This window comes from Tursiops truncatus, chromosome 6 (genome assembly GCF_011762595.2).
Source record: "Tursiops truncatus isolate mTurTru1 chromosome 6, mTurTru1.mat.Y, whole genome shotgun sequence".
NCBI classification, from domain to species: domain Eukaryota; kingdom Metazoa; phylum Chordata; class Mammalia; order Artiodactyla; family Delphinidae; genus Tursiops; species Tursiops truncatus.
The window spans coordinates 113,591,749-113,616,657 of NC_047039.1; the positions used below are offsets into that span (position 1 = coordinate 113,591,749).

Below are 24,909 nucleotides of genomic sequence, written 5' to 3' on the forward strand. Positions count from 1 at the left end.
CCCTTTAAGGCTTGGCCTACGTGGCAGCCGCTGGAGCCGCGGACGAGGAGCGAGGCCGGCCGCCGGCACTTCCTGTGGAGGCCGCAGCGGGCGCGGGCGCGGGCGCCGACGGGCCGAGCGCCGAGGGAGCGAGCGAGCGAGCTAGCCGAGCCTCCCGCCGCCGCCATGGGCCAGAACGACCTGATGGGCACGGCCGAGGACTTCGCAGACCAGGTGCGGCCTGCGGGCTCGGCCGGCCCCTCCCCCGGGCCTCCCGCCCGGAGCCTCCTCCCCCGGCCCCCCTCGGCCCCCTCTCCTGGATTCCCCCCGGGCCCCCCGCCCGGCCCGCCTGCACCCCCCGGGCCCGGCCCCGAGACCCCGGCCGCCCCCAGAGCCGGCCCCCGGCCCGCAGGGCCGCCCCGAGGCCTGGGCCGTGCCCTCACTCCCGATCCCACCGGAGGGATCGCGCTCCCTCCCCCAACCAGGGCCCTCCCTCCTGGGCTCGCCGCCCGTCCCGGCCGGGGGCACCCCCAAATCCGCCCCAAACCCGGTCTCCGGGCCCAGCCTGCCCTTGCGCCGCCCCCCCACCCGGGCTCTGGGTGTGTTCCCGGGCCCCTGCTTCGGCGCCCAGCTCGGTGGGCCCGTCCTCCCCAGCCCGGCCCGGGCCATCCTAGAAGCCGAGGGGTGTCAGCGGCTGCCTCCCCGGCTCCGGAGAAGGGGCCCGAGGCCCCGGGGTGCGTGGGGCGCGTCCTCTGCATTCTACACTGTTGGGTGGTCCCTGCACGCTTTTCCTTTTACTGGGCGCTCTTCGGGGGCGGGCTGGGGAGCTGATCCTGAACGGGGGTTGGTCAGGCTGGAGGCCTGGGGTCCTCCCAGAGGAAAGGGGGCGCCCTGGTATGCACTTCGCTGCAGAAAGCCACAGTACTTGTTTTCTCTTTCCCAGATGTGTTGGGTTCCTGGGGTCCCTTTGACCCTTCCCTGCGTTTTCCTTCCCTGTTTGGACTCTGCCCTGAGACTGAAATGAATGGGTATCTATCTGTCTGTACACAAACCTGGGAGGAGGGGAAGCCCATCTTCCTGTTTTCCCCTTCCAAGGGTGTACAGGTGGCCTTCCGAGCTACAGGGAAGCCCTTGAAACAGGCCCTTGAGTCACCATTAAAGGTGTTCAAAAACTAGATGGACAGAACCAGATGCTGGAAAGGGGAAAGGACACAGCTTCCACCCTCTCTCTCTACCAAGCTTGGTCCAAAGAACATGGTGGTGATTATTCAGTCGTGTACCTTTTACCTCTAAAAGTATCCCGTTATGTCTACAGACGAACAGCCCCATCTCTGCCAGAAGATCCATGTCTGGCCCAACTGTCATTCTCTCTTTGGTTCACTTACTGTGTGTGTGGCTTTGCCGGAGTTCACAGCAGTGAGGTTACATTTTTTATTTTTATGGAGGTGGTATTAATTCATCATACTCTGAGGCTGGGCTTCTTGGAGGGTGTGTGTGCGTGTGTGTGTGCGCGCGTGTGCGCGTGCACTTTCTGATCAGTTATTGGTGAACAAGAGGGTGTGTGTGTGTGTGTGTGTGTGTGTGTGTGTGTGTGCGTGCGCGCGCGTGCACTTTCTGATCAGTTATTGGTGAACAAGATTTCCTGTTGTTTCCCTTGAGGGGTGATACCTCTCTTGCGTGGTCTCCCAGTCAGGTTCTCCTAAGCACTACTTTCCTGTGAGCTGATACTTTAAAAACCACTTTGGGGATAAAACGTAGCAACTTGAAGAAACAGTTTTTCCTAAGGTCATGACTTTGTGTTTACAGACACAATCCAAAAATTGTATCCCTCTCAAAAACAATTCATATCGAAAGCTCTCAGAAACCAAGTAGGCTTGCTTAGTTTGTCGCTTTTCATTGCCATAGCCGTAGTGACCCAATTTTGTTCCCCCAAGTAGCAACTACCTAAGGAGACGGCTCCTTTTAGCCAAGGGAGTCATCAGAGCCTTGTACACTCACTCTGCAGCCCGGAAAAACCCTGGTTTTGCAAGTGAATTTCATAACCGAATCTAGATAAAATGTCTCCAGTCAAGTTGCTGCCAACTATCAAATGATAAACCCTCCTACTGCCAAAACAAAAACAAAAACAAAAAAACCCCACCAGACTCTTTTTACGTAATCCTTTCTTCTCTTTCTCCATTTTGTTTGCCTTCAATGAGAGAAGCAGAATCTTGGAACCAGAAAGGCCCTTGAGGGGCACACAGGGTTGGCCTACACCAGTTTACTATGGGAAGGGAGGCCGGGCCTGCTGAGGCTCCTGGACTGGCCTGGGGCCATGGCCCTGGGAGAAGCCCAGTCTCCGACCTCGAGGCTAGTACCACACACAACGTGCTTCTGAAACCTAGTGTTCCTCTCCTGGTACAAATGAAGGGAACCGCACAAAGCACTAGCGTCGTAAGAGGGCACGCGCTGCCTTAAAAAACAGAGAAACAGCGTGGACCGAGGCCGCGTCTGTCGGGCAGTGCAGGCCCCTGCTGTCAGTTTTTCAGCAGCAGAGCCCACCTTGATGGTGACAGCTGTCAGCGGACCCCTCTGTGGGTGACTCAGGAGGGCGGGGCCCAGCGGGCTGTCACAGCCAGAGTCAGGAGCCTCTTCTGGCGGCAGGCTTGGTGCGAGAGGAGGATGTGGACAGATAGTGGGGTGCACAGCCAAGGCAGTGGCTTCCTGTGGACAGAATCTGGGGCGGCGCTTTTGTTTTTAACATTTACCCACATAGTACTAAAACAATAAAGGTGCTGTGAGTCCGGCTTTTAAGATGAAAATGATCTAATTTGAAGGGACTGGGGAAATGTCATCAAAGTCACTGATCGTATAATATGACATATCTGTCTTTTCTAACCTTGTCTTCAGAAAACAAAAGCAAAAATGAAGTGACAGGATTTGGCCAGAAAGTCTGGGCTGCCGCGAACAGGACCTCAGAAGGGCCATGTGTTCTCTGAGAGTTATGACAGTAATCCGGAACCTTCGATACACCCGCACTGGGCCAGATCCTCCGTATATACGACTTCTGCCGCCCCTGGATCCCGGAGCTTGGCCATAGCGTTTCCACCTTTAGATGCGGAGAGGGAGGTCTGTGTGGTCTCGCGCAGCACGTGGTGGGTCAATATGTTGAGTCCACGTGTGGCTTGGCCGTCCTGCGACCTTGCCTTCAGGTCTGCAGAGGCGCGAGCGCAGGGTGAGTGGTCTGGTTACTTCCCGCTGGCAGGCTCTGCCCGAGCTGCCTCTTTGGCATCAGGCTCCTTGCCCTGCGTGGCCAGGGACAGTGTCCTCCTGCTGGAGAAAGTACTGAGAGTGCTCTGTGCGGGAGCTGGGCATTCGGAAGCCATCTGAGACTGGTCTGAAGGAGCCAGAGACTAATGAACTCGGCAGTCCAAAATTATGCACGTGCCCTGCAGCTGGAGCTCGCTGCCAGTCTGCAGACTGTAACTTGCAAGCACGTTTGCACCAGTAAATAGGAGTATTAGCACTTACTGGGTTCTGCCTGGTGGTTCGTCACCAAGGTGACATAAGCTGCATGAGGCCTTGCTCTCCAGCATGGCCTTTGGTATTTTTTTTTAATAAATTTATTTATTTACTTATTTTCGGCTGCATTGGGTCTTCGTTGCTGCGCGCGGGCTTTCTCTAGTTGCAGCGAGCAGGGAGGGGCTGCTCTGTTGCGGTGCGCAGGCTTCTAATTGCAGTGGCTTCTCTTGTTGCGGAGCACGGGCTGTAGGCGCCCGGGCTTCAGTAGTTGTGGCACACGGGCTCAGTAGTTGTGGCTCGCGGGCTCTAGAGCGCAGGCTCAGTAGTTGTGGCGCACGGCCTTGGTTGTTACGCGGCATGGGGGATCCTCCTGGGCCAGGGGTCGAACCTGTGTCCGCTGCGTTGGCAGGCAGATTTTTAACCATTGTGCCACCAGGGAGGTCCCTGGCCTTTGGTGTTTTTACCTGTCCTCTGGCAGGACAGAGCCAGTCCTGGAAGCTGTCACCCCCAGGAGCTCCCTTTGGCCTCTGGTCAATCGCCGGAGAGCTAGGATGGCCTTGGCAGGACACTGAGCCGGGCATACACAGCCCCCAGGCCTCAGGGCTCTGGATTAACAGTGCGTGGATGACCGTCAGCATGGTGGGGTTCTGGTGACAGTGGGGGGTGGCTGCTGAGTGGTTTCCTCTTGTTCCTTTGCTCTGTCACCCCCTCCCCAGCAAGGGCTTCCTGCCTTATGCCGAAAAGGCGTGGGGAGAGGGCAGAGGGGAGCCGGCTGACTCACTCTCCCTGCTCACCGGCCTTAGACAGGAGGTTCAGAAAAGCCGCCCCGCCTCTTCTGGCAGTGGGGTGGAGGCGTGCGGGCGGGGGCTGTGGCTGGTGAGGCCTGCTCCCGGAAGGTCAGGTGCAGCCTGGAGCTGCCTTCCTATTGGTAGGCGCTTTGTCCCACGTGGGTTTTTAGTAAAGAAAGCCAGGCCATCTCTCCAGCTCAGGGCCGGCTGACATCTCTTCCTGGACCTCGAGGTGCTGCGTGACCCTACAGAGCAGTGCTCAGGGAGACTTACTGGGGGTTCGGGGGTCTCGGTGGACGCACCTGTGTGAGGCACTGAGCTCCAGTACCAGCCCTGACTCAGCCTGATGTGCGGGAAGTCACCTGGCCGCTGGTTCTAATCTGGGACGTGCAGGCTTGAGCTGGCCCTTGAGAAGGGCAGCCCCGGTCCTTGGTGATCAAGGAAGTCTGACTGCCTCTTTTCTCCGCCTCTAAGTTCTCGTGAAATAAGAATCGCACACTGCTTTCCTCAGGTCCCTTTTGTCCTGAATGCTAAGACAAAGTAGGTTTTCCCGTGCTCTGTGGGACATGATCGCCGTATTCCCAGGGTTATGTCCCAGGTCAGGTGTAGCTACCCCAGTGGGGAGAATGGCTGACCGCCCCGCGGGTGCGCGGGCAGCAGGCAGCCCCCGGCCTTCGGGCCCTTTGTGTGAGCGGGAGGCCGGCTTAGCACGCGCACCGGCCAGGTGGCTTCTGGGTGCCTGCTTCGGGGGCTCTTCTGCTGTGCCGAGGGGACACTGTCTAAAGCAGCGTGACGTGGGTTCAGGGGCCACACGTTGAGACCAAGATGTGTGTAGGCAATAAGATTAAAATTGGGTCTGGTCTTATGTTATATCACACCTAGTTTTTTTCTTTCCTGTTCAGTGCAAACAGGTGCCCATTAGCGCGTGGCTGGTTAAGAGAGGCTCCGGATCGGCCTGACTTATAAAATCGTCAGCCCCAAACCTAGGTCACGTATGACTTTGAAAATCAGATTCGTGCTTAGTTCAGAGCACAGATGCCTGAACTTTTGCTGTGCTTTTCCAAAGCAGAGAGACGTGTGTCTCCTTGGCGTGTCTGCATGCAGAGGGAGGAGTGAGTTACGTGTCCGAAGGGAACCTTCTCTGGGCCGCTCTTTAATCCTCTTGACCCAGACACTCAAATTAAGATGCGTCACGGAGGCTTTAAACACTGCCTCTGTCTCGTCCTGTGGGCTGCGGCGCGGTGGGCGCGCTCCCCCGCCCGGGAGTCCGAGTGTGCACAGCCGTCCGGCGGGGCCCTGCCGGCCTCGCCGTGGCTTCTCCCCGGTTTCCACATCGAGCTGAGGCCAGTGTCGTCGCCCGGGCTTCTGGGCGGGGCCTCGACACGAGGGCCAGGGCGTCAGAGCTGAGGGGGTGCTCTTTGTGTCTCGACGGGCTGGGTGACTACACCGCTGCTGGGCATTTCGAAATCATTCGGGCCATGAGGCAGAAACGGGAGGGCATGTGGCATCAGCTGTCCCCGCAGCCCCCGATCTGACGTGTTTCTTCTCTGCGTGGACTCCAGAATTCATATAGGAGTATTTGGGACCTCTTTTTTTTTTTTTAAACAGGGTCCTTTCCCTTTCCTTTTCTCCTCTGCTCATTAAAGTTGGAAAGAATCTTCGCCACCATGGACACAGCTGTCCTCGCTTCTAGAAGGACGGTAGAGACCACTCCCCCTCCCCCCAAAGTAACTCAGTCCGTCTCCAGTCCACAGTGTGCTGTCTGGTGGGTGTCAGAGCCAGGATGAGAACCCTGAGCTCCGGTCTCCGCCGTGCTTCTGTGCCCGTACCTGCGTGCGTGCCTGTCTGCACGTCTGTCTCCCTCACTGTGACTCCAGCACCGCTTCCGTGGGGGTCAGGGGCTGAGCAGACGCGTCACCTCGGGGCTCAAGCTCCAGGACTGGAGGAGAGTGGCCACCTGGCTTGTCAGCTCTCTCCCCTCCGCTCCCAGGCCGGCCAGGCCAGGCTGCTGTGGCCCAGGTCCCCGGAGGAGGGGAGGCTTCTCTGTGCAGACCGAGCCAGAGCTGACGAACTACAGGCTGGTCTAAGCAGCCCGAGGCTCGTTAACCCTGTTGGACAGCTTTAGTGCTTCCTAGGACTTGTGAGCCGCTCTTCAGAACACCAGACACGAAGGAGTGCTCCCGTATACACCTCTGTTTGTTGCACCGCCAGGTTCAGTCGGCTAAGGGGCTGTGACGCTCAGCTGGCCCTCTGAGGAGTCAGACTCACCGCTGCCCTTTAGACTCTGCTCCTGACATGTCACTCGTGTGGGTGGGTCTCCGATCTTTCTCCCGAGTTCCTGCTGTGTTAGCGTGTGTCACAGGGTTTCTTTCCCTTTGTACCTCAGCTTCGAACGCCTGGTAAGACAAAGGGCGTGCAGTTCACCGAATGACATTTGTACCTCAGTCTCGCCTTGCCTCTCTGTGTCCTAATCACCCATCTTAAGTGGCGCGGCTCGCAGCGGGCAGGCGGCCGTGTCTGGAGGTGTCGGGCTGTCGCGGTCGGAGCGGGGCCGCTCACGGCAGCTGGTGGGCAGAGAGGCCGGGGAGGCTGCTCGCAGCCCTCGGCGCAGGACGCCCCACGACAGAGAGCGAGCTGGGTGGAGACACCCTCGACGGGTCGCCTCCGAGGGCTGGTCCAGTCTGTCGCTGGGCGGGTCTGCCTTGCCCACGCCCTGTGTCCTGTGGCAGTCCCACGCGTGACGACTGTAGTTGCCACACACACATCAGCTGAGATGGCGGAGGAGGTCGGGTCGGGCCCGGGGCATCGCCTTCGGGCTCCTTCGTCTCCAGGACGGAGGCCTGGGCGGTGCCAGGAGCGGGCGCCGGGCCCCTGACCCTCGGCTTTCCGCGGCCCCGCAGTTCCTGCGAGTCACCAAGCAGTACCTGCCACACGTGGCACGCCTCTGCCTCATCAGCACCTTCCTGGAGGACGGCATCCGCATGTGGTTCCAGTGGAGCGAGCAGCGGGACTACATCGACACCACCTGGAGCTGCGGCTACCTGCTGGCCTCCTCCTTCGTGTTCCTCAACCTGCTCGGACAGCTGAGTGAGTGGCGCCGGCGCTCGGGGGCCTGTGTGTCTGCAGCTCCTCACACCAGGCCAGCAGCCCGGGCCCGGCAGTTGGGCCTGCCGGCGCGCGGGTGCGTGCTCTGTGTTGGGTCCTGGCTGCGTTGCTTTGAGGCCCTGTGATCAGTGCCCAGAGCGGGAGGTGCTGGAGATGGGGGCACCTGGGTGGGCCAGCGAGGAGCTGAGGCACCCCAGACCCAGGGTGTCTGGAAAGGATCAACAGGTAAACAGAGAAGGGGGCGCATCAGACACCCGTGCAGCTGCGTCGGCCTCGGGTCTGCCTTCCGCCCCTGCTGGCCGTCTTGCGGCGGCAGCGCTCCCTCTCGCACGTTAGGGGGCAAGGACGGGACTTGCACTTGCCAGCCTGTCCCGAAGCCCCACAGTTGAGCTTCTTTCTGATGGACAGTGACTGACTGTAAGCAAGGGACCCACTTTCCGGACCAGTGTTTTTGATGAGTAAAGACCAGTGGACGCGTGTGTGTGGCCCGTGCCTACCACGACCCTCCCAGAAGATGCTTTTTGCTTGGGGGTGGGCGGTTGGGCTGCCGCTGCGCGGAGGGCCAGGTGAGTGGCCGCGGTCCCCTGAGCCTCGCCCTTCTCCTCTGCAGCCGGCTGCATCCTGGTGCTGAGCAGGAACTTCGTGCAGTACGCCTGCTTCGGGCTCTTCGGCATCATCGCGCTGCAGGTAAACGGCACGCGGCTGGGGTCTCACTCTCGCTCTGGTTAGAGCAGAGCTGCTGGCGAAAGGCATTTGTGAGGACTCAGGCTCAGTCCCCTCTCGGCCCTCTGTGTGTCTGCCTGGAACTCCTTTTCTTTTCTGAGAAATTGCTGGATTTTCCTCCACGCCAGCCGTGGAAACTCAGGAGAGCCAGACAGCCGAGCGCCCTGGGAAGGGGCCGAACTCCGGGCATCCTCCTTTTGCCACTTTCCTGAGTTCCCTGTGACAAGGGGACAAGTCACGGGGTCGGCTGCAGCCAGGGCACTGTGTTGCCCTTTACTTCATAAAGAAGAGCACCTAGCTACTCACGTGAGCTGTGTCACACACATCGACTGCAGACTGGCGTCTCAGAGCCGCTGCGTTCTCCAGAACGTCCTGGGCCCCGCCCTGAGGAGGCAAGGGCTTGCTGGATCCGGGGCCACCGCTGCCCTGAGACGCTGAGCTTGGGGCCGGCGGGGTCCTGAGAGGGTTCTGTGCGTCTTGTATTTAGATTCTCACCTGCGCTGGAAGAACTGCCTGGCGCTGTTCATTCTGTAGAAATACAGGATCTGTCTGAAAACGCTGAGACTCAAGTTTCTCTCTCTTCTCTGTTCTCCTTAGACGATTGCCTACAGCATTTTATGGGACTTGAAGTTTCTCATGAGGTAGGTGCCGTCTGGCTGGCGACTTCGTGCACTTTCCTCGTGTTTCTAAACTCAGTAACTGTTGGTTGAAGTAAGTTTCTTTGGGTCCAAACCATGCTTCTTAGAATCTGTAGCGGACGTTGGTGAAGCCTTTTCCTTCCCCACCCACAGCCCCCAGGACAGAGGTGAGAATGAGGTCATCCCTCCCGACCCCGTATCTCATGAGGGCGACGAGGGCCCAAGTGAAGTACTGGCTCCCAGGGACCCAGCTGGTCAGCAGGAGAGCCCAGGCCAGGCCATCCCGAGGGTGGCGCGGAGGCATCCGTGTCTCCGGTCGCGTGGGGCTTCCCTGTCCGTGGGTGTCACCGGAGTCCCTGCTCCTGCCGGGGTCTCCCGATGTGGTCCGCCGGGCGCTCACAGAGCCTGATGAGCCTGAGCGACTAGCGTGGCGTGTCCGTTCCTCAGGAACCTGGCCCTGGGAGGAGGCTTGTTGCTTCTCCTGGCGGAGTCCCGTTCCGAAGGGAAGAGCATGTTCGCGGGCGTCCCCACCGTGCGCGAGAGCTCCCCCAGACAGTACATGCAGCTCGGAGGCCGCGTCTTGCTGGTCCTGATGTTCATGACCCTCCTGCACTTCGACGCCAGCTTCTTCTCGGTAAGTGTTCCTGTCGGGTCCCTGTCCTTCTAGAAGGGGTGCTGCCCCCTCTTCCCAGCTGTGCACTAAGCATAGCTGAGGGGCCATCGGGATGATCCTGTTAAAGGAAACAGCGCTGCCAAGCTCTTACGCACCAAGAAGGTGCCTTTCCAACAGATTAGGTCCCGCATCTCCCTGACCTCGCTGAAGGGTCCGTCCAGGCTGCTGGCGAAGGTTCCTGGCACAGGCTCCTGTTTCTCTTTCCTTCCTCACACTCCTGCCTTTATCGTGTCCTTTTTGTTGGGGCTGCAGAGTCGAAGGCTTTGTCCTTGTCCCCCAGTAGCTTACAGAGCTGGGGGGCCCCAGCTGGGCGGGGTCCCCAGGAGGGGCTCCTGGTGCTGGGGAGGGGGGGAGCGTTTGGCTCTAAGCAGCGCCGGGGACTGTGGTTGTGACTGACGGGTCCACCGGGCTCAGACTGGGGCAGGTCCCGGTAAATCCCAGCCTGTTCTTCGGAGACCTACCATTCCCCAAACCTTTCTCAATTTTCAAAGCGTTGCTTTCGCTGCTGCCCCCATCGCAGGAGACATGATTTTCTTCCCTGCTTGTAATGCCGGCTCTCGGCACGCCCTGAGTCACTCCACCCTGGCCCACGGGCAGCTGGAACCTGCCTGTGTATTTCCATTGCTTACCTTCCAACCCGTGCAGATTCTCCAGAACATCGTGGGCACGGCTCTGATGATTTTGGTGGCCATCGGCTTTAAAACCAAGCTGGCCGCTTTGACTCTCGTCGTGTGGCTGTTTGCCATCAACGTGTATTTCAACGCTTTCTGGACCATTCCCGTCTACAAGCCCATGCACGACTTCCTCAAGTACGACTTCTTCCAGACCATGTCGGTGATCGGAGGCTTGCTCCTGGTGGTGGCCCTGGGCCCCGGGGGCGTGTCCATGGACGAGAAGAAGAAAGAGTGGTAACAGACCCCTCCCCGCCTGGCTGGGACCCGTGGCCGTCGAGGACTGGTTCAGGGTGGATTCACCATAACTGCCAGCATTTCTGTATCCTCTCCCCTCCCCTCCCTTGGTAAAGGCACAGATGTTTTGAGAACTTTATTTGCGGACACCTGATAATTGATGGCTAAATCTGCTCTGGACCCCACCACCTGGTGTCTGACCGTGCGGAGCCGGCCGGCCCGTGGTCAGCACCTCCCTCCCCAAGGCCGGCCGCGGCTCCGTGGAGTGAGCAGCTTGCTTGGCTGTGGCCTCTCGGTCCTGGTTTTCTTTCGGTTCTTTTTTGGGGTGGGGGACCTTCAAGCTGTACTGTGAGCAGATACATTTGTGTATCATTCAAAGCAGTCTCCCTCTTTATTTTTTTTTAAAGTTTACGTTTTTAGCTAAAACTACTCGATGATTTGGGGTGGCCCCGCCCAGCATCAACACACTGGTTCCGACTCGCACCAGTGCCTTCCCCGTCGTTTCTGCCCTGCGTTGTGATGCTTTATAGGGACAGCGAGAGCATGTAGAGAACCCCAGACCCAAAGCGTAAGGCAGCGCTGGAGGGGCAGCCAAGGTGCGGTGAGAGGCGTTCACCAGGGCCTCGACTCGGATCGGTGCCGTTTTTATGGGGCGACGCCCTGGGAGCGGTAGTGGCTCAAGGTGCGGACGGTGGCCCACGGGGAGGCTGCCCGGAGCCCGCAGGAACCCGCCCCCCGGGCCCGGCAGCACGCGGGCCTCAGCCGCATGCGTGGCCAGCTCGGTGGGGGCCAGCTGCCACCGCGGGGCCGGGCCAGAGCGGGGTGCTCAGACCGGTTACCTCACACTGAGCTGCCCCAGGGCCACAGCCAGAGCCAGGCCGGCGCTGCCTGCTGTCTCCCCCCTCCCGGGGCTCCCCAGGCCATGCGGCCACCACTCCCCACCTTCACGAGGCTGCGGCTTGCTCAGACTGTCCATTTGCTATGCTGAATGCAGCCCAAAGTACTTTTTACGATTTGTGATGCCTTACCGATTGGATCTCGAGCCTGTATTTCAAGTTTCCTAACATTGCCTTATACTGTTTCTCTTCCTGGGGCTGTGAGTGCTTCTTGCTGTTCTCCACTCGTCCGCCTCCTAGCGATGCCTCTGTGCCTCCCACGGGGAGTCAGGGTCAGACCGACATGGTGAGGCTGGCGAACTCCCCTCCTTGGAGGCCTCTCGCAAGCCTTGCCTTGGGGCCGATCTCACCTTCTCCGGTTCGCTCAGCTAGGGGTGCCAGCCTGAGGGCCTCCCCAGGGCTGCTGGGGCCAGTCCTGAACCCAGATCCACGTCTACCTTCCAGGCCAGAGCCAGGGTGAGGTGGGGAGCAACCCGCCCCGCCCCAGCGAAGCCCCTGGTCAGCTTCCCAGGGCAGGGGGGAGGCCGGCTCTTACCCACCAGTGCGCTTAGCGCCTTTCCAGCACCCTCCTGTGTCCCCGCCACTGCAGAGGCTCAACCCAAGACGCTCCCAATCCCTCCCCCGGTGGCCCTACTCCCCGAGTATTTATAAGTTCAGAGGCTTTTCTACTTCAGTCACTGGGATGCTCCCACACCAAGGGGGTGTTCTGACTCAGTGCGCAACCTGGGCAGGGTGGCGTCTTGATCTACACCCCCCTCCCCGTTACCCCAGCATGATGGCCCTGATGAACGGCGCTCTCGGCCAGGCCGCAGTTGCTCCGTGACACTGTTTTTGGCAGGGTACGGGTCTTCTTCGGCTCCCTCCTAGGAAGACCTTTCTGGTTTGTAAAAACTGAGATTGACCCTGGTGGCCAGGTGGCGTCGTGGCCACCAGTCCCGCCTCCCCTGGCCCTGCGTGGGCTAGTGCTCCGGCCGGGGGTCGATGCCTACTCGGGGAGAAGAGAAAAACAGGATCTACCAACTGGTTCTGGAGCAACCATTTCTGAAAAATTTTTTGCTTTATGGGGGAGATAGTTATGAATCTCATTTTATGCTGTATTTTATATCTTAGTTGTGTTTGAAAACATTTTGATTTTTGGAGACACGTCAAAATAAATAGTGGCATTTGTTGTATGCAGTGTGATCCTCTGGTGTCGTCCAGCCAGGTGGGGACTGGCCAGGGCTCTCCTCGGTGCCCCCTCCGGGGTCCCTGCTGCTTCCTGGGGGTGGGGGTGAGACCCTGACATCCGCGGGTCAGACCCCCCCGGCCCGGCCTTCTGGGGCAGCAAACGAGGAGTGGATGGACATCCCACCAGTTGGGAGGACGCACGGCGGGCACCTCGAAGAGGAACATGGCGTGCATGCCGGGAGGGTTCTCGAAAGGCTCTCAAGATGCGTTTTCTCCAGCGACTTTCCATTAACCTGACTGTTTGAAAGAGCTGAAGCTCTTAGGTTTGCGGTGATGACTCTTGGACTTCTTTCTCAACGAGCCGGACTGCTTCTGCGGCACAAACAGAGAATCCTGATCAGTGGAGGCGTTCTGATCTGACGCAGGGGTGCTGTAAGCCCGGCCCCCGCAATCCCGGCCCGCAGACAGGAAGAGGCTTTAGTGGAAACTCCTGGGCAGCAAACCAGGAAGCAGCCCCCCGCCCCCATTAGAGCAGCCTCGGCGCTTATCTTAACGTAGCGTTAGCTTGAGATTTCGGTTGTGAGAAAGGTGTTTTTTTTAAAGAAACTGAAACCATAGCTAGAAGAAGCCGCTGCCACGCCGGCAGCCCTGGGGGTGGCACCCCACCTTCCCGCGCTTGGGGACCCGCTCCCGGCCCGCGGCCTCGCTGTCCCCAGGGCCCGTCTCTCTGCGGCGTCTTGGCTTCTCGTCCTCATCCCCTGTCAGAAAGTCGTCGGTGCTGTCCCCATGCTCGGTCCCTCCCAGGTCCTTTTTGGTGAACAGCTCGGCTGGAAGGAGCAGAGGTTTGGGCCGTTTTAGGTCGAGTCCACCACCCGTGTCAGGGGTCAGCCGGGCCCAGGACTGGAGGACACACGGCGGGAGGGAGCTGCTCACGGCTGACAGAAACGGAGCGGGCGGTCGCAGCCCGAATCCAGAGGATGGGCAGGGAGGGGGGCGCGTCCTGGCTTACGTGGGTACAGGTCTGTCATGCTGTCGTCACTGTCACTTGGGGCGGCGCCGTCATCGCTGGACGGGGGTTCCCAGAAGGCTGCTCTAGGGCGGGGCGGCCCGCCACTGTCCTGCCGGGCTCCCCTCCTCCGACGCCTGCCGCCGGCACAGGCGGGCACGAACTCCACGCACTGCTGCTGGCACTCCTCGTCTGGGAGACAGATACGCACGCTGCCCGGTTCCCGCCTCGTCTCCCCACAGCCCTCGGGGAACAGAGCTGAGCTCCGCCAGGGCCCCCCGAACCCTCCCCCCACAGGTAAGATCAGCAGAGGAAGGCGAGCGTCGCCAGCCGGGTTCCTTTCGGGAGAGCAGGGGGGCGCGTGGGGACGCGGGCCCGGGGCAGGAGGGTGGCGAAGGCCTCCCTCTCCTCTCCTCCCCGACTAGGACGCGCCTGGAGCATCTGTTCTCTGGCTCCAGCCGGCCACGGCTGGGAGGGCGCTGAGCGGGCACAGGAAGCCGGGCCAGCCTGTCCCCCGGAGATGGAAGTCCCCTCGGGCACAGCGGCCAGGACCCCCGCTGGATGGCGGGGCTCAGCGGAAGTTGGTGCCTGGCCCTTGCCGACCCTTGGCTCAGAGCAGAGGGCGGGGACGAGGCCTCACGGAGAAGCCTCGCTGCAGCCACACCGGCCCCCCTGCACCGAGGACTCGGGGCAGCCGGCTGCTGGAGCTCGCCCTCCGTCGGCCCTCACTGTCCCCCAACTCCGGCCATCGTCACTCACGGGGTGGACGAGCCCTGCTGGGCCCCGGCTCTCTCGTCACCGCCCACCTGCAGGGCCCCATCCCCGGCTGCCCCTCTGCCGCCCCCTCCACGGCCGCACAGCGGCCCCGTCACCAGCAGAGCGGAACCTGCGCATGGCCAGGCGCCCCGGCCCGGCATCGGAACTGCTCCCTACTCGTGGGGAAACGCAGCCCCTTCCCGCCTCGCCGAGCAGCTGAGCGCGGCTGTGGGAAGCAAGGTGCCCGGGGACCCCGTGTCCTGCCTCCGCAGGCCCCTGAGCGCCGCGCTCGCAGCCTCATCTCTTCACTGGGAAGCAAGGCCTTCGGGCTCGTCCTCCTTCACCTTCCTTCCCGTCCCCAGGCCTGCCCAGCCGCTCCCCCTGCCCCCGCCTCGCTCGCTCGCGGGGAGGCTCAGGCCTCCTGGCCCGCTCCGGCCTGGCTCTGTCCCCACCTCGCCACCTCAGCTGCCTCCGTCAGATCTCGGCTCACTCTTCCGTTCGCACCTGCCCTTCGGGGCCGTCTGACGAGGCTACCGCTGCGTCCCTGAGACTCCTCTCTGCCTCAGACACGACCGCACGGGGCTCCTCTGAGCTCAGGCCCGGGCCTGTCACCCAGCTCCACGGGATGCAGACGCCGTGTCTGTGTCGCTGATCTGCATCATCTGAGGGCTGGTCCGTGTTCTCAACAGCCACCCTCCCTGATCCACCTCCACTTGTAACGTGCGAAGGGACCTGTGCTCTTCCCCAGAAAGCCATTCTTCAGACTCCACTCTCCCACCTTCGTGACGTCAGCAGCCACCAGTTGTCACACCAGGACCCTGGGAAGCACAGCCGGTTTCCCCCTCTCCCTCACTGCCCCCGTCCGCTGATTCTATCCACAAAACCCTTAGAAACCTCCCACATCCTTCCATCTGCCCTGCCAGCACCTGGCGACCCCAGCCACCGGCATCTTCACCTGGGTGACTGCACAGCAACCGGGTGGCCCCTCCCCTCCCCTCTCCCCTGGCAGCAACATGTGATCCTGAGACACAAACAGATCAGGCCAGTCCCTGCTTTAACCCTTCCAGGGCATCCCCACTCCACGGCTGCCAAGACCCACTGTGGTCTCGTCCCCACCTGCCTTTCTAACCCCACCTTGCCTGGTGGCACAATGGCCGTCCTCCAGACACCCCCCTAGCCAAGCGAAGCACTCTCCCCACCTCCCCGCCCCCACCCCCGGCAGTCCCTCAAGTCTCAGTCTAAAGAGAAACCCTCCGAGAACCTCCTGCATAAGACAGGTCCACCTGCCTCGCTTGACACTGTCTTCTTCACAGCACTTAACACAACCTGCATCACTTCGGAGTCTGCCTCTGGCTCTGCACCGTCTCTACCGTCGTTCCTCTCTCCTCACTGTACTGGGACCCGAACCACTGCATCCACCAAGTACCACCAAAGGATGCCCGGGCTGCCGCTTCTGCATTCTAGGGGCGCTGGTCCTGGGGGAGGGAAGGCAAGCACCCAGACACCCACGTCCCGCCTTGGCTACTTACATTTCTGCAGCGCCCTCTGGTACCGCCGGCCCTGGGTGTGCCTCAGCACGTGCTCCGGGGACTTGTTGATGTGCCGCAGGGTGAGTTTGCAGAACAGCTGGTGCCTAAGGGGACAGTTCACAAGCAAGGATCCAGACCCAGGGTTCTCCACCCTGGCCTCCCCCAGACAGACTGACAGGGGAGGTCTACCACGTGGCTGGGGCATCAGGATTCTTAGAAGCTCCCAAGCAACTGCAGTCCGCAGCCGGGTTGGAGAAGCACTCATCCAGGCGGACTGCGGCCTCTCACCGTCTACCTGGAAAACAGGCCTCACCAGCCTCGCCGGACTCTGCTCCAGCACGAGAGAGGCACGTCGGCGAGAGCCTGGCAAAGTGCTGGACAGTGGGAGCGTCTACCATGCCCCTCTTCGTTTTGACTACTATTGTCAACCGTGCGCTCTCAGCTAAACCAAAGCTCTCCTTTAAACTAAAGGTGACCAAGCGCAAGCGCTCCAATCCTCTGGAAGCAGACAGGCCCAGGTGACAGACCTCACGTTTACAAAAAAGCAAACACGCACGGGGGACGGGCCTCACTGGAGATCCCAGGTGACTCACAGCTCCAGGACGCCCACCTGGATCTCAGGTCTCCTATCTCACGGGAGGGTGCGCGCTGCAGAACAGGCCGCGTCTTTGAGGAGCGCTCACCCAGCGGGGAGGGGTCGGGGCTTTGGAGTCTACCCAGCTCCGGCCAGACTCAGCACTAGGAACTGTCCCACCCTAGGCCTCCCGGGCAGTGCCGGGCCCGCCTCGGCCCGGCCCAGCCACGTACGGGTTCTTGGTGCTGGGCACAATGTGTGGCTCGAACTCGGCGTAGTCGAAGGCCGGGGAGGCGCGGACCAGCCGCCGGTACTTCTTGCCGCGGGTGTAGACCTGGAGCTCCGGCAGGCGGCAGGGCAGCTCGTGGCCTGTCAGAGCGCACCTCACCTGCGGGCGGGAAGGCGGGGCGGTCAGGGGGTCTGGGCGGTCTGGGGACCCGGGGCCCGTCGCGCGGGGTCCTGTGCTGCCCGCCCACCTTGCGGGCGCCGGGCTCCAGCCGCAGGCTCGGATGCTCCCGCAGGAAGGCGCATACGTCGGCCGGCGGCTCGATCATGGCTCGGCGCGCACGGAGCTGGAGGCCGAACGTCGCTCGAACCACGTGGGCCGGGGCGGGGCCGGGCGGCGCCCCGGAAGCAGACGCCTCCAGATCCCGGAAGCGCGCGCCCGGGCCGGGGGGGGGATGGCGGCGGCGAGAGGGTTGGGGCTGCGAGCGGCGGGGCTGGGGTCGCTGCTGCGGGCGGCGGGCACGGGGCCGGTGAGCGGAGCGGGGTGGCCGGGCTGGGGGCGCGCGCCCGGACTGAACGAGCTCAGCCGGCCCCTTGCGTCTCCGCAGGCCCCGGCCCGCGCCGTCCGGAGGAGCGCCCTTGGGGTCATCTCGCGCCCAGGTGAGGACTCGTCCAGGGATGCCCTCGGCATCTGGGAAAGCCGCCCTGTCCGTCCATGCCTCCGCTTTGCCGGGGCGCGTGGCATCACGATAAGCCCTGGAACTGCCGCCCGAGCCTCTGAGTCGGGCCCTGGGTGCGCGCGGGCTCTCGCGGGCGCTGTCGTCCGCGCTGCCGCCCGAGACGTGCCATAACCGCCCCACGGCACCTCGGGCTGATGCGGGGCCAACCCAGGACGGAAACTGTGTGGGCTCCTAAAGGAAAGCCTAGCTAATCACCACGGTTTGCATGTTGCCTCCAAGGCACAGCAAAGGGTACTTGTCTGTAGAGTGCTGTGCACGCTGTAAAGGCACGTTGCAAGCCTGCTCCAGGCCTGCCTTTTCACCATCCTCCAGACCCGTAATGCTTTCCGTTGATGGGACTCACCCTCTGAGAGCCTAAATGTACTTCCTGTGTTTGTTCTGCCAACTTTAAATTTACGAACGATGAAAAAGAACAGCTGTTCTGAGTTCTGTAAACCACTCTCCCGAGTGTATCACATTCAGTCTGCAGAGCACAGTAGCCTGTACCCGTGCACCTTCATGACAGGATACATCTCAGCATATTCTTGCACAAAAGGCGTGAGGTGGTTCCATGAATTACCCAGGGTCATGGTTGGTGGCAGAGCCAGGACGAAGCCCTGGATCTCATTCAGTGGGTGACTGTCCACTGAGTGGGTGTCATGCGCTGGGCACTGGGTTAGGAGATGGGCTGGACGCATGTGCTGGGCTCCCGACTGCACGTGGTGGCCTGGGCCCTCTTCTGCATCACGTTCTCTCCGGTAGTCACGGCAGCTTCAAGGAGTTGTCTGCTCCAGTTCTTTGTTCCAGGGCTTCCGGCCCCATGCCCATGTTGTGACATCTACTAGGGTTGGTCTGGAGGCCCAGCAGGTGTGGCAGCTCTTCAGCCGGAGCAACTGCCGCCAAAACGGAAGACGACTCCTTCCTCCAGTGGTTTCTGCTTCTCATACCTGTGACTGCCTTTGGCCTGGGGACGTGGCAGGTAAAGCCTGGCTTCTCGCGCTCCTGGCTCTGAGCCCTTGACTCTGCTGCCATCTGCTCAGGCTTATGCCCTGTGTCCGCAGGTCCAGCGCCGGAAGTGGAAGCTACAGCTGATCGCAGAACTAGAGTCTAGAGTTATGGCCGAGCCCATCCCGCTGCCCGCAGAGTGAGTGTGTGAGGCCGCCCCCCCCGGGGCTGGGGCTCAGGTGAGGTCAGCAGTGGGGCCTGGCTGCTGCCACCCTTCCCGACCCTGAGGGGAGCCCTCAAAATCAGGGGTCCTGCTAGGCTTCCTGTTGACACCCGACTGCCCTCGTGAAGCTGCCTGTCATACAGACACAGATCTTTGAACCTGGGTTTCGCGCCTTTTCCAGGCCCAGTGTAGCTGAGGGACCCCCCCCCACAGTGCTGACGGCTTTCTGCAGCAGTAATTCTTAGCTGGAGGGGAGGGCACGCGCATGTCACGTCTGGACATGAGAATGGTACTGTGAGAAAATGCGCAGGCATTCGACTGCTTTCTCCCCTCATTTAAAAGCACTGTCCTAGGAATTCCCTGGTGGTCCAGTGGTTAGAACCCCAGGCCTCCACCGCAGGGGGCCCTGGTTCCATCCCTGGTCGGGGAACTGAGATCCCACAAGCTGTGCGGCACAGCCAAAAAAAAGGCACTGTCCGAAGAGTGCCAGCTAAAATCACAAAGCTTTCCAGACAGAGGAGCAAACAAGTGGGTCACATTCGGCTTGCAGATGGCGGTTCTGGCCACGTATTTTATCGTGTTCACGCAGGAGGCCACAGCTTTAAGCTTTTCTTGAAAACATGGACTGTTGGGCAGCACAGATCCACGTTCCCATGTGGCATCAAAGGGATCAGCTTCCCCCTTTGGAGGGCGCATCACGCAGACCCCACCGTGGCGGTGTGTCCCCTTCTACATTGCTTCTCAGGCCACGGTGGGCTTCGTGGTTTGCAGACCCTTGAGAGGGTTTGTCTTCCTGCCAAACCTGGCTTGGTCTCAGCTCCTCCCCTCTCTTGTAGCCCGATGGAACTGCAGAAACTGGAGTACCGGCCGGTGAAGGTCAGGGGGCACTTTGACCACTCCAAAGAGCTGTACATGATGCCCCGGACCATGGTGGACCCGGCCCGGGAGGCCCGGGAGGCCGGCCGGCTCTCGTCGGCGGCTGAGAGTGGTGCCTACGTGGTCACTCCCTTCCACTGCACTGCCCTGGGGTGAGTGGGACGCGGGGCAGCTGACCGGCCCGGCAGATGCGGTCCTTCCCACCTCCTTCCTTCTCAGCCCCCAGCCCTGGGGAATCCAAGAAACCCAGATAAGCTCGACTCCTTGGGAGTTTGAAATGTGTAATTCTGACATTATTAAGCCAATTAACTTCTTACTGAACAACGCCTGCCTGTTGAGCTCTGAAGGAAGGAGAGGTGAACGAAACAGGCCTCTGGAGAAACCGTCCATGAGTGGCCCACACGTTTAGTGCTTAGGGTGCAGCCTGAGGGGCCAGCAGAGCAACTCAAGAGAAAGGAACCCCCAGCCCTGCAGGGAGGGAGTCGACTCGAGGAAGGCTTCCCCGGGGCTCTTTGGGTCAAATAGTGAGTGAGGAGACGGGCGGAGTATCCCAGGGGAAGGAGGTGACGTGCACGTTGGGGGCTCCGCAAGTGCAAGGCCGCTAAGTAGAGCAGCTGCCCGACGGTAACGTACAAATGAAACCCCAGGTCCCTTGTCAGCCCCCAGCTTTCTGGCTTTAGGTCTGGGATGGGCCCCAACGCTGCGGCTCAGGGACTCCCCTGGTTAGGACGGGAGATTGTGGGCAGACACGCGAGGCAGTAGTTGGAGGCGGCGGGGCGGTGTTGGTCATTGGCTGCGGGTGCAGCAGGTGAAGCACAAAGCAAGCGGAGGCCGCTGCTGCTGGCGACAGTGGCGCGGAGGCCGCGAACCTACAGCACTCAGGGTCGGGCACCCCCTCCCCCCTCCAGCTAGCTCTACTGACCCTTAAACCCTTACCGTGCTGTGGTCCGGGAGGGAGGCGCCAGAGTGACCGTTAGTGACCACCTTTATTCAAAAACCGTCCCCGACCTCAAACAGCGCGCTCTTACTACTCCAGAGTCACCATCCTGGTAAACAGAGGGTTTGTGCCCAGGAAGAAAATGAATCCAGATACACGGCGCAAAGGCCAGGTAAGGGGCGTGAACCCGTCCCCCTGTAGGAACCAATCCAGGCTCCATCCAGGGCCCCACAGAGCATCTCACACCTTTCTGGGCAGGTTGAGGGAGAAGTGGACCTAGTCGGGATGGTGAGGCTGTCGGAGACCAGGAAGCCCTTTGTTCCCGAGAACAATCCCGCGAGGAACCACTGGCATTACCGGGACCTGGAGGCCATGGCCCGGCTCACAGGCGCAGAGCCCATCTTCATAGATGCCGACTTCAGTACGTCGTGAGCAGGCCCTGTTCTACCTTCCTCTTGACCCTGGACAGCTCCCCGGCACTTCCGCCCCAGCGCTCCCCCAGCGCCCGTGTTGGTGGAGCGCGAGTGTGCTCGACAGGCGCTAAGAGGAGGGCGACATGGGGGGGCTGGCTGACTGGCCACTAAGTGCCAAGCAGCTGGTAGCACAGGCCCCGGTGAGGACACAGCCCACTGTCCCCGCAGAGAGCACAGTCCCTGGAGGACCCATTGGAGGGCAGACCAGAGTGACCCTGAGGAACGAGCACATGCAGTACATCATCACCTGGTAAGCCCGGGCTCCGCCCACTCCTGCTCGCCCCACCCTCCCTTCAGCCCCTGACAGCGCTCACTTTCTTTCAACCTAAGGTACGGACTCTGCGCGGCCACCTCGTACCTGTGGTTTAAGAAATTCCTAAGCCGGACTCCTGGTGTGTGACAAGGCTGGCGGATGTAGCCCTGTCCCTGAACAGCTGAAACCATTTCAAGAGACTCGACTTTAGGCTGATGACGTGTTACTGGTATAAATAAATCTCTACATCGCATGTGTAGGGCCTTCCTTCCACCCAAATGAACTAGTCCATCTAAGATCCGGGCTTGGTTCAGCGTATTCAAGTACTGCTTGGCCTTTTCAAAACTGGACTAACACATAAGCGCTGCCCTATGAGAGATAAGGACGCAGGGTTCACTTGCCACTGTCCCAACCTCTTAGCCCAAAATGCCCAACACTGGCTGAAGAACAGGGTTTTTTTTATTATTATTTTTATGTACAGAAAAATCAATAGTGTACACTTAGCCCAGTTTGGTGGCCAGTTCTTTGGCCTTTGCCTTTTCCAGCTTGGCGATGCGAGCCACTGATTTGGGACCCAGGATGTTGCCTCCCCAGTGACGGCGGATCTGTAACAAGAAAACAGGCAGTCAGCTTGGCGGGTCATTTCACGCACTTCTACTGGGTTGTTCCAAGTTGACTGGCAAATACAACTGCTCAGAAAGAGCCGAGAGCCAGGCAGTTCTGACTAAAGACGCAGCTTACCAGAAGACAGTGTTCTGTGTGAGTGTGCCACCTACCTCGTCATATCTGTCGTTGTAATTGGTCCTGATGGCTTCCACCAGCTTAGCCAGAGCACCTTTGTCTTCCCTAACAAGGCAGAGGGGAAAATGGGAGTCACTGGCCTCTCAGTTACCCTTCCAGAAAGCATCAGCGACTTCCTTTTTAGCTCCAACACAAACCTTCTGCCTCAGATGACAACATGACAACATGGTTTATTCAGGTGAAGAAATTCATAACCATCATCGGCAAAGGTTCAGAAAAAAGTACTCTTTTTTTTTTCTTTTTTCTTTTTGCGGCACGCGGGCCTCTGCTGTGGCCTCTCCCGTTGCGGAGCACAGGCTCTGGACGCGTGGGCTCAGCGGCCATGGCTCACGGGCCCAGCCGCTCTGTGGCATGTGGGATCTTCCCGGACCGGGGCACGAACCCACGTCCCCTGCATCGGCAGGCGGACTCACAACCACTGCGCCACCAGGGAAGCCCGAAAAAAGTATTTTAAGGTTGGTCTTTAAGCTAAGATCCCGAGAAATTAAGCAAACTTGGGGGTGGGGGAAGGCTGTCCCCTAGTGATTCTTGGGAATTCTGGGCTACACTGCACACTTACGAGTTGACTTGTGTGAAGGCCACTGTGGTGCAGGTCTTCCTGTGGACCAGACGTCCCAGCCGGGCCTTGCCCTTGATGATGCAGTAGGGAACCCCCATCTTACGGCACAGGGCAGGCAAGAAAACCACCAGCTGGAAGACAGCATTAGCTCTAGAGAGTATCTTGAGCAAAAGCAGTAACTTAAAAGCTAACGTGGTAGCAATTGCTCAGGGTTAAAAAGCTCCTACACTTGTACTTCAAGGTTTAATTCAGTGAGAGTATCACATCATTGCAATAGCCACGAGATGGCTCCCCTGTCAGGACTCCTTAGACGGAAAGCTGACAGTGCTCCCCACCCTGCCAGGGCCTCTGCCAGACCGAGTATTTAGCTTTGAGCTGTCTTCCTGGTACAAACAAGGACCCAACCGATCTCAGTCCAGCAGTCAACGCTTGAGAACAAGTCACCCGTACCTCGATGGGATCCACGTCATGTGCGATTACCACCAGCTGAGCCTTCTTGTTCTCCACCAAGGTGGTGACAGTATTAACCCCTAGAACATACAAGCAGTCTGTGTGGCAGCGGGGTGGGGCTTCTGGGCACAACAGCACTTGCCCCGGCGGCCCCGCCATGACTCAGGGTTAAAAAGCTCGAATTTTACTCTTCACAGCGATTCCAGGTGAAGAAGTTCATGCATCATCGCCAAGAGCCTGCCCCACCATTCAGCCTCTTCAAGGCGGGGCCACTCACCTGCTCGGAGGACAGGTGGCCTCTTGGTGGGGACATCCCCTTTGCCTGCAGCTTTCTTCTCAGCTCGGGCCAGCAACCGCTGCTTCTTCACTTGCTTTGTCTCTGGTCTGTACTTGTGGGCCAGCTTAAGCAGCTGAGTAGCTGAAAAAAAGACCGCCAGTTCAGGTCGACAGTTTAAAAGATTACATCACTTAACCGTACGAATGCTAGGTCACTGTCCTGAACACAAGTGCACTTCAAGAGATCTCAGGTCGTATACGTTATCTCTTCAGTATATCGCGTTCTGGAAGCTAGACAAAGGATCCTAAGTTTTAATAAACTAACGCACTGAAGATACCCCTGCCCCTTTACAGGCCCCAGCTCTACCGGTGTCCAAGTAAAGGTGGCAACCGTGCCCAGGAAACCCCTCGCCCAGTTGCGCTTCTGCCACAGAACCTCACCTGTCTGGCGGTCCAGGGCCTGGGTGAACTGGTTAATGGCGGGAGGCACTTTCAGCCGCTTATAGAGGATGGCCCTTTGCCGCTGCAGGCGGATGTAGCGGGGCCATTTGACAAAGCGGGTGAGGTCCCTTTTGGGCTGGATGTCCTGTCCTGAGAAGTAAGGGCAACACCGTGAGGCTCAAACTCCCTGTCCAGTTCGTGTTCAGGGCCACTCAGAAGGGCGTAGGTGCGTCAGCGATCTCGGTGCTTTAAAACGGCATCACCACGTCTCAGCAAACATTCTTTTGCATCACCTGCACACAGACACCTAGGATCACGAGGGACACTACCGACCCCTCTCCTCACTCAACAAGCAGCCGAGGCGTGTGTCGGTACCGCAGCCCCATCGCCTCTGCTCCGGCAGAGCTGGTTTCGTGACGGCCCAGCTGAACCCCAAGGCCAGTATCTGGGCTCCACACTGCCCCACGCTCAGGCGCTTACAGTGCGCCGACGAAGGATGCGCCGTCACTGCCCCGTCTCAAAGGGAGAGATTAAGAACCGAGCCAGGTTACAGCTAGAAAGCGGCCAAAACGCGAGAATCCCCATCCAAGTAGCCTCGACTCCAAACTCACTGAATTCTAGCAAGGCCGAAACATAACCTTCTGTTCAACCAGCCGCTTTTCTTCTTTGGGGGATACCCTCTAAGCAGCCGTTTTCAACATTTCCCGTCTCTTACTCACCAATGCCAAAATTCTTGGGCCTTTTCTCGAACAAGGGGTTGACCACCTTCTTGGCCTCCTGCTTCTTCACCACAGCGGGGGCCGGGGCCACCTTCTTACCCTTGGCCTTCTTTCCCTTCGGCTGGGCAAAAGGAAACACCCAGTTCAACCGCCGCCTCCCCAACAGTCTCTCTGAAGAGGGGTGGGTCCCGAGCCGGCCCCAACATCCCCGTGAGCAAACCTGGCCCCAGCCGCAGGCGCCGCGAGCCCGGCGACGGCCCCCCCGCTCGTGCATCAGCGATCTTGGTGGTTAGGGACGTCCTCACCATCACTCAGATAGCAAATATTCTTTCACATCATCTGCACGAGCCTCGGCAGCCCCGCGGCCCCTTTCGGAGTGCGGCGGGCTCCAAACAGCAGAGGCAGACAGACTGAGAACCCCCTGCCCAAGCCCCCAGGCGGCCCCCGGGACGGAAGAGCCCACGGGGCGCTGGAGCGCCTCGGCCCCGTCAGCCCCGAACCCGCATGGCGGCGCTGCGCACCCCGGATCCTCCTCCTCCCCAGACCCGGCTGCCGAGGAGTCTATGCGGCCCCAGTGCCTCTAGGCGAGGCCCCGCGGGGCTCCTCTCGCGCTGAGCCGTGGAGGGATCCCTGCGCAGTCACGCCTCGAGAAGGATGGCAGCGGATAGAGCCCGGATCCGAAAGCCAGCATCGCTGGCACCAAGGACACTCACCATCTTGAACGGTTGGCGGAGAAAGAAAGGAAAGGGAATTGTGGGTAATATGTATG

At 60.1% G+C, this 24,909-nt stretch overlaps 4 protein-coding genes and 5 non-coding genes across 16 annotated transcripts; 2 read left to right on the plus strand and 7 right to left on the minus strand.

Moving 5' to 3' along the window:
* The first annotated feature begins 24 nt into the window (after window positions 1-24).
* On the plus strand, window positions 25-12,383 carry SURF4 (surfeit 4). The gene is made up of 6 exons (XM_033859029.2): window positions 25-213; window positions 7,169-7,355; window positions 7,984-8,060; window positions 8,694-8,737; window positions 9,182-9,368; window positions 10,053-12,383. The coding sequence occupies exons 1-6, from the start codon at window positions 166-168 to the stop codon at window positions 10,317-10,319; spliced, it is 810 nt and encodes a 269-aa protein (XP_033714920.1). The 5' UTR covers window positions 25-165; the 3' UTR covers window positions 10,320-12,383.
* Window positions 12,236-16,873, minus strand: SURF2 (surfeit 2). The gene is made up of 6 exons (XM_004322715.4): window positions 16,720-16,873; window positions 16,477-16,631; window positions 15,670-15,773; window positions 13,388-13,576; window positions 13,045-13,205; window positions 12,236-12,750 (listed from the first exon to the last, which is right to left on the minus strand). Exons 1-6 carry the CDS (start codon window positions 16,795-16,797, stop codon window positions 12,667-12,669), a joined length of 771 nt encoding a protein of 256 aa, XP_004322763.2. The 5' UTR covers window positions 16,798-16,873; the 3' UTR covers window positions 12,236-12,666.
* A 48-nt stretch (window positions 16,874-16,921) lies between these two features.
* SURF1 (SURF1 cytochrome c oxidase assembly factor) lies at window positions 16,922-21,147 on the plus strand. Of its 5 annotated transcripts, XM_073806787.1 has the most exons (9): window positions 16,922-16,998; window positions 17,077-17,128; window positions 18,033-18,166; window positions 18,249-18,331; window positions 19,192-19,383; window positions 20,268-20,340; window positions 20,427-20,589; window positions 20,810-20,891; window positions 20,972-21,147. In XM_073806787.1, exons 1-9 carry the CDS (start codon window positions 16,924-16,926, stop codon window positions 21,039-21,041), a joined length of 924 nt encoding a protein of 307 aa, XP_073662888.1. In that variant the 5' UTR covers window positions 16,922-16,923; the 3' UTR covers window positions 21,042-21,147. The 5 variants fall into 5 exon arrangements, with proteins under 5 accessions (XP_073662888.1, XP_019793050.1, XP_019793054.1 ...); XM_019937491.3 differs by having other exon boundaries at window positions 16,991-17,128; window positions 17,982-18,166; XM_019937495.3 differs by lacking the exons at window positions 16,922-16,998; window positions 17,077-17,128; window positions 18,033-18,166 and adding an exon at window positions 18,537-18,644.
* Window positions 21,148-21,335: 188 nt separating this feature from the next.
* On the minus strand, window positions 21,336-24,873 carry RPL7A (ribosomal protein L7a). 4 transcript variants are annotated; one of them, XM_019937497.3, is made up of 8 exons: window positions 24,854-24,873; window positions 24,141-24,261; window positions 23,422-23,571; window positions 22,982-23,122; window positions 22,705-22,784; window positions 22,255-22,385; window positions 21,671-21,740; window positions 21,336-21,499 (listed from the first exon to the last, which is right to left on the minus strand). In XM_019937497.3, exons 1-8 carry the CDS (start codon window positions 24,854-24,856, stop codon window positions 21,395-21,397), a joined length of 801 nt encoding a protein of 266 aa, XP_019793056.1. In that variant the 5' UTR covers window positions 24,857-24,873; the 3' UTR covers window positions 21,336-21,394. The 4 variants fall into 4 exon arrangements, with proteins under 4 accessions (XP_019793056.1, XP_073662889.1, XP_019793057.1 ...); XM_073806788.1 differs by having other exon boundaries at window positions 24,751-24,868; XM_019937498.3 differs by lacking the exon at window positions 24,854-24,873 and adding an exon at window positions 24,446-24,464.
* On the minus strand, window positions 21,835-21,902 carry LOC117312833 (small nucleolar RNA SNORD36). The gene has a single exon (XR_004527243.1). It is a non-coding gene; the product is annotated as a small nucleolar RNA SNORD36 (small nucleolar RNA).
* On the minus strand, window positions 22,456-22,528 carry LOC117312832 (small nucleolar RNA SNORD36). Its single transcript, XR_004527242.1, has one exon. It is a non-coding gene; the product is annotated as a small nucleolar RNA SNORD36 (small nucleolar RNA).
* On the minus strand, window positions 22,862-22,936 carry LOC117312831 (small nucleolar RNA SNORD36). Its single transcript, XR_004527241.1, has one exon. It is a non-coding gene; the product is annotated as a small nucleolar RNA SNORD36 (small nucleolar RNA).
* On the minus strand, window positions 23,649-23,719 carry LOC117312835 (small nucleolar RNA SNORD24). The gene has a single exon (XR_004527245.1). It is a non-coding gene; the product is annotated as a small nucleolar RNA SNORD24 (small nucleolar RNA).
* On the minus strand, window positions 24,410-24,484 carry LOC117312834 (small nucleolar RNA SNORD24). The gene has a single exon (XR_004527244.1). It is a non-coding gene; the product is annotated as a small nucleolar RNA SNORD24 (small nucleolar RNA).
* Window positions 24,874-24,909: the final 36 nt, after the last annotated feature.

Excerpts from the sequence above, each read along its gene's own strand:
- SURF1 (XM_073806787.1), top strand. The coding sequence starts at position 16,924 with ATGGCGGCGGCGAGAGGGTTGGGGCTGCGAGCGGCGGGGCTGGGGTCG. Across the intron at positions 17,129-18,032 it reads TGGGGTCATCTCGCGCCCAG|GGTTGGTCTGGAGGCCCAGC; the intron begins GTGAGGACTCGT and ends GACATCTACTAG. Across the intron at positions 20,892-20,971 it reads ATGCAGTACATCATCACCTG|GTACGGACTCTGCGCGGCCA; the intron begins GTAAGCCCGGGC and ends TTTCAACCTAAG.
- RPL7A (XM_073806788.1), bottom strand. The coding sequence starts at position 24,831 with ATGCTGGCTTTCGGATCCGGGCTCTATCCGCTGCCATCCTTCTCGAGG. Across the intron at positions 23,572-24,140 it reads GCCCAAGAATTTTGGCATTG|GACAGGACATCCAGCCCAAA; the intron begins GTGAGTAAGAGA and ends CTTACTTCTCAG. Across the intron at positions 21,500-21,670 it reads ACAACGACAGATATGACGAG|ATCCGCCGTCACTGGGGAGG; the intron begins GTAGGTGGCACA and ends TTCTTGTTACAG.
- SURF4 (XM_033859029.2), top strand. The coding sequence starts at position 166 with ATGGGCCAGAACGACCTGATGGGCACGGCCGAGGACTTCGCAGACCAG. Across the intron at positions 8,061-8,693 it reads TCGGCATCATCGCGCTGCAG|ACGATTGCCTACAGCATTTT; the intron begins GTAAACGGCACG and ends TGTTCTCCTTAG. Across the intron at positions 8,738-9,181 it reads GACTTGAAGTTTCTCATGAG|GAACCTGGCCCTGGGAGGAG; the intron begins GTAGGTGCCGTC and ends TCCGTTCCTCAG.
- SURF2 (XM_004322715.4), bottom strand. The coding sequence starts at position 16,797 with ATGATCGAGCCGCCGGCCGACGTATGCGCCTTCCTGCGGGAGCATCCG. Across the intron at positions 15,774-16,476 it reads GTGCCCAGCACCAAGAACCC|GCACCAGCTGTTCTGCAAAC; the intron begins GTACGTGGCTGG and ends CTGTCCCCTTAG. Across the intron at positions 13,577-15,669 it reads CCAGAGGGCGCTGCAGAAAT|ACGAGGAGTGCCAGCAGCAG; the intron begins GTAAGTAGCCAA and ends TCTGTCTCCCAG.